The sequence below is a fragment of the Citrus clementina genome, unplaced genomic scaffold (assembly GCF_000493195.1).
Source record: "Citrus clementina cultivar Clemenules unplaced genomic scaffold, Citrus_clementina_v1.0 scaffold_3, whole genome shotgun sequence".
Lineage (NCBI taxonomy): Eukaryota > Viridiplantae > Streptophyta > Magnoliopsida > Sapindales > Rutaceae > Citrus > Citrus x clementina.
Genome location: NW_006262339.1, coordinates 27,087,291 through 27,093,353, shown reverse-complemented (window position 1 = coordinate 27,093,353; position 6,063 = coordinate 27,087,291). Strand labels below are relative to the sequence as shown.

The window sequence follows — 6,063 nt, the reverse complement described above, 5'->3', positions numbered from 1 at the left end:
GGAAGTGTGCTGTTGGAGTTATGTGGCCTAAGAGCATCAACCGTGTTATTAGTTCAGTACTTAAATGAAGGAATCTAGTTAGTTTCTTTTCGAAGGGAATGTTATTAGTTTAATACATGAAGGGCCGGTCTTGGCCGGGCAGCTGCACTAGTACTGTAGGAGAAAATTTCTCTTATAGTGTGGGTACAATGCCGCATCAAGCGGGCTCTAAATACAGTGGCCTGATCGAGCGGTTTTTGAGGGGCGATATTTGGCTAGAATGTTTTCAATACGATGGCCTCCGCTTGCCCTGCCTCCAAAGTCCTATCTCCTCTAGTCCTGAAGCTTCAGATTATAGTGATACTGACCTTTCCAAAGCTGCATCTAAGTCTCACTCGTCTTTATAATAGGCCCAAGCAAAGAGTTCAGTCCGAAAACATACTTGGGATAAAAATAATTACTAGTACATTCTTCTGCATCCAAAATACTTTAGTGTGAAAGCAAACATCTTGAAACCATTACCGCTATACATAGTCAACTCTAATTGTAAAAGGGGATATGTAAGTGATAATGTCAGAAAACTTACAGCATGTTCGTGCCCTTCCTTCCAAGTGCCATTTCCTCTGGCCCTGAATCTTCAGAGGATACAGAGATCCTGACCTTCTTGAAGCTGCATCTAAGTCATGCCCTTCTCTGTAATTGAAAGGATCATCAAATTCCAACTCCTTCAATAGTTCAGCCTGATATAAATTAGAACAACAGCAATTTGAGTTCACATCCTGAGGATAAAGTCATCCAACCAAATTCTTTCCCTGAAATGTCGGAGATATGTTTTCGTGTGTATGTAACAACTTGACCAGTAAGCAAAAATCACCTCTCACTTTTATCGATGTAGTGAAACAATTAGCCAACATTTATAGATGTGGTGAAAAGATTGGCCAACATTGTTAGAAGCTAACAAGATAAAGTTCTATCTGATCAATGATTGTCACATGTAATCATCGAATTTTTCCTGGTTAAACACTAGACTGTAACAAAAACAAAAAAGTGTATGTTAAAATTCATTAGAATAGCCAAAAGCAAGGGAAGTGCTTACAGAGCCAGGTATGAAGCAAGGGAAGAACCACACTTGAATTTTCTTCGACTTTCAATGCAACTAAACTTGTTTCCAAGTTTTCTTCAAAAAAAAAAATTGTTTTCAAATACATGTCAGATTTTTTTCTTGCTGCTCACCGCCGCAGAAGATGTTTGACTTCAAATGACTCGTTCTCTAGATGTTCTTCTAAGAGCAACTATTAAGAAAGTGGGTTCAAATCTCTCTGAATTAATGAGGGTAAAATTCTCACAAATAAATGCTGGTGATAAAATATTCATCATAAACATCAAAGTTGTGCTGCGACACAAAACAATTAATTAAGGGACAGGCTCAATTGATCCTGAAATAAAAATACCAGCGTTAAAAAGTATACATACGGACGTTCCGTCTTGGAAATGCTAATTGATATGCCTTTTAATCCACTACGACTGTAAGAAAGAATCTCATATTGTCTAGAATAAGCATGTTATTATAAAATCGAGCGTTTACCATTATTTAAGTGTTTGTGCTTCAGAATTTTAAGCAGAACTGTGGGAATCGCATGAATATCAGAAATAGATTTCAGTACAAGAGCAGAAGGCTGAATCATTCCCTAGAAACTACAACTAATTGTTTCCCAACATTGCGGCCACTGAATAGACCAACAAGAGCAGCAGGAGCATTTTCAAGACCATCAGCTACGTCTTCAACATAAACAACCTTGCCTTCTCGGATGTAAGGCAACACAGCATCCAAAAACCTCGAGTACTGGGGAAAGTAATCGAAAACAACAAATCCTTCCATGCGAATCCGTTTATACACAACGTTCATCAAATTGTGCACACCCTCAGGCTGACTGAGATTGTACTGTGAGATCATTCCACACGCTGCAATGCGTCCGTGAAGTCTCATGTTTAGTAGCACTGCATCCAGCATTTTTCCCCCTACGTGCTCAAAGTAAATGTCAATGCCTTCAGGAAAGCACCTGGAAAATTAATTAAAACGAAGATAGAAAGGCTCATCAGTAGTGATGTTTGTTTCGACATAGCATGTGAAATAAGCAATAAAAATCCTCAGCTATAACCTTTTCAAAGCAGTATCCAAGTCGTTCTCCTCTTTATAATTGAAAGCATCATCAAATCCAAACTTGTTCTTTAGTAGTTCAACCTAGCATAACATAATCCAATCAAAGAACTGCATAAGATCATCCAAGGACTGCAAAATTTTGAATTGCAATTACCAATTGGGACTGCATTGGAATTAACCACACCTTTTCTCTACTGCCAGCACTTCCAACAACATAGCAACCCATCAACTTTGCAAATTGCCCAACAAGCTGACCAACTGCACCAGATGCTGCAGAAACATAGATGTATTCGCCTTTCTTTGGAGCACAAATTTCATAAAAACCAGCCCAAGCTGTCATCCCAGGCATACCTAAATAAAGCACAAACATAAGGCACATAATTATTGAGAGAACCAAACTTGAAATGCCTATGGCTTCATCTGGTAATGTGAATTGTCGCAAAATGACAACTCTAGTTGGATGAAAAACTTGATCCACCAAACAACCATCGTTGACATCTATTTTATTTAAATTCAGCTGAACGTGGACACAAAACACATCTACTGTCAGTTAAAGACTTAATAATTTGAAAAAATAAAAAGGATCCTATTGCTTTTTTTATCAAATAACCGTGGAGTAAAATCATGCCAACTTCCTAATTTCTCAACTACTTTTGCGACTGTTTACCAAGAACTTTACAACAGTTCTAAACGGAGCCTAAAATCAAGAAAGAAAACAGAATTAACTAACCAAGAATTCCAGTATAATAAGAAAGGGGAACATCAGTGTGATGAATTTTAAAGAGGCCCTGAGGATTTTTTATGAGACTATACTCTTCCCACCCAGTTGTTCCCCAGACTAAATCTCCTTTCTTGAATTCTGGGTGTCCTGAATCCACCACCTTAGCCACTCCAAATCCTTCTATGGGCTGCATTTTACACCATCAACTTAATGAAAACCGAAAACTACTTAAAAAAAAAATCATTGAAAATAAATAAATAAGAATTTCAAGTGCTTACAGAGCCAGGAGTGAAAGAAGAGAAATCAGGATCTTGATTAAAGGACATGCGAGCTCTCATGTAAGGATCGCAAGACAAGTAAAGATTCTTGACAAGAATTGCATTTGAGCCTTCCTCTACTTTCAATGAAATTGAACTTGCTTTTACCAACATGTCTGTCTCTTTGGGAAACCCTTCTACGTAGTTCTTTAATATCACCTGCTTGTTGCTCACCACTTCACTGTTAGCCGCCATTGTTGCTCTGTTTCTTCCTTGTTTCACTCTGTTTCTTCCTTCAGTTGCTGAGTGGCGGTGTGTTTGAGGCTGCAGTGGCCTGAGTTTCTCTTTATATTGTTACGTGGTAGTTATAATTTTATATTTAATTTTAATTTTAATTTTTATATTTTTTGTGGCTCATATTTCACGGCAACACGTGGTCGGGTATAGTGGCTAGAGTTTCTCTTCATAGTTAAGTTCTCCTTAAGTTTGAACACAACTTCAGTCGGAGTCCCCATTCTTGACTAAATGGAAAGGAGGGGAGAAAAGAACGATAGAGCTAATGAAAGAGACTACAGAAGAGTCGGGAGAAATTAGAAGATGGTGGAGGAAAAATTAGAATAAAATATAGTGATATTTCTATCTCAAATTGTCTAAACTCACCCCATTTGAAAATAGTAATTAGGAAACTGATAATATTTTTATGATTTTAAATAAAAATTAACAATTAACTAATTAAATTTTCATGTTTAAAGTTATGGCACAAAGAATATGTTTTGAATAATTTAGTCATTTATAATGATAAAATAATCAAATTAAAATTATGTTCAAACAATGTTAATGATTAATAATGGTCAAAATATTTATGTATGGAAAAAAATATAATTGATCAATTGATTAAACTTTTTCTTTATCTTGAATTTGAAAAACAATGTGAATTTTTTTATAAATAAATTTTTAAAATGGGGTGAATTTAAACAAATAGTGAAATAGAAATATCTCAGTCCTTTTAAAAATAAGGGATATTATATAACACCCTAGGCGAATCCCACATCGGCAAATTATTGGAGAGATATGAGTTTAAAAGGGATGATCCACACTTTAATTGGCAAGATCCGTTTTGAGATGTATGAGCACTTCAGAAACAAAACTGTGCAGGTCTTGTTAAGGCCCAAAGCGGACAATATCTTTTCAGGTCTGGGTTAGGTCATGATAGATGGTATTAGAGCGGCTCCACGTGTCCTCTAGAGCGATAATGGGGTCAACCTCAACGAAGACGCTGAGTCCCTAAGGAGGTGTATGTATGTCGTGACCCAACCCACAAGATATTGTCCGCTTTGGACCTTAACAAGGCCCGCACAGTTTTGTTTCTGAAGTGTCCATGCATCCCAAAACGCATCTTACCAATTAAAGTATAGATTACCTTTTATAAACCCAGATCTTGTCTTACTAATGAAAGTATAGATCATCCATTATAAACACAAATCTCTCCTGTGTTTTACGGATGAGAGATTTCCTAAGGTATTATATAAGTAGCATACGTGCACTGAAATTTTCACAATCTTGTTGTTATTGTCGATAGCCACATGCATTGAATTGTGAAACATATGGTGTCAAATAATCACATTGTGAATTGATGGGAACTCCTCACTAGAAAACAATTTTTCAGCAAACACTCCGTTTTTCGTTTTTTTTTTCATTTCATATGATTCACGTGTAAATGATTCTTTTATGATTAAATTTAGGTGGACCCTAAAAATTTTAGATTATGATAATTTTTTTTCTTGTTCTTCTTACTTTCATTTACGTTTATAATTTAGTAAAAAAAGTTGGCTTGAATATAAATAAAGTGAAAACATAAATACAAGACTCAATAAATAAATACAAGACTTAATCTCACCCACTCATTAAACAAAGAAATATAAGAAGAAGGAAAAAAAAATGACAAGAAGAGGATCCTTATTCCAAAATTTTATCCCAAATTATATTTCAAATAATGTGATATGTGATGTGTTATTCATTAAGTGATTGATAATTTTTTATAATTTTCAAGTGAATTAATTACATTAACCTATCATTTAATTGATGAATATCACAATATTTGAAATGAAACTTGGGATAAAATTTGAAGATATGTAATAATGAAATTAAAAATTATGTAAAATACAATTGCCTTTCTTGCAGTGCATTATGCATATATAACTTTGACCAGGAAAAAATAAAGTTTGTGGTTTTGTCCTATAATAGGGCAGATGGTCTCCAACAAGCCCAATGAGTATTCAAACCCTGGCCCGTACAACATTTTTGGGCTGATTATTTAATTTTCACAATTTGAAGGAACTATTTAGCAAAACTAAACTAGAGGCCGATCCATCATCATTCCTACATGATGCTTCGGCTGGTTGATTCTTGTAAATGAGCTTCACATCCTCCAAGCGAATTCCAGAGCATGGATTCTTATAGAACTGCAGTCGAACTTCACAACTTCTGTTCCAGGAATATCTTGACGTCTGACATCACTGATTTTAACAAAAATATGCATTAATTAAATTGGCATTTATTCATAGCTTTTACACATTTTCATGAATAAATTTTTGATGAATGCTGGAATCTGGCCAAGCTCGTTAACGACCTGGGGATCCCGTCAACACCTGAATCTTCGACCTCCTGTGGAGCAGCTCTGCACTTCAGTTGTCTGTGGGCGAGCAGATGGCCTTAATCACGTTATTGCTGGGTCCAATCACCTGCACTCACAATAATCCATTAGAGGGTGCCATATTTTTTCCCGACGATAATATTTCGACGCACAAGTCAGTACTCAGGCCTTTTTTAGGAAAACGCTTGTACCACTCGCTTGTGGTTTTTTTATTGTCATAGTTATACGCTCAAAGAACTTAATTTTTTTTTTTTTTTTTTTTAGAAAATCTCTCTCCTTCAGCCCAAAAAAA

General features: G+C 35.7%; 1 protein-coding gene across 1 annotated transcript; it reads right to left on the bottom strand.

The window, feature by feature from the left end:
- Nucleotides 1–1,523: 1,523 nt before the first annotated feature.
- Nucleotides 1,524–3,469, bottom strand: LOC18049511 (2-alkenal reductase (NADP(+)-dependent)). Its single transcript, XM_006442028.2, has 5 exons — nucleotides 3,140–3,469; nucleotides 2,871–3,048; nucleotides 2,325–2,491; nucleotides 2,139–2,221; nucleotides 1,524–2,039 (listed from the first exon to the last, which is right to left on the bottom strand). The coding sequence occupies exons 1-5, from the start codon at nucleotides 3,371–3,373 to the stop codon at nucleotides 1,661–1,663; spliced, it is 1,041 nt and encodes a 346-aa protein (XP_006442091.2). The 5' UTR covers nucleotides 3,374–3,469; the 3' UTR covers nucleotides 1,524–1,660.
- Nucleotides 3,470–6,063: the final 2,594 nt, after the last annotated feature.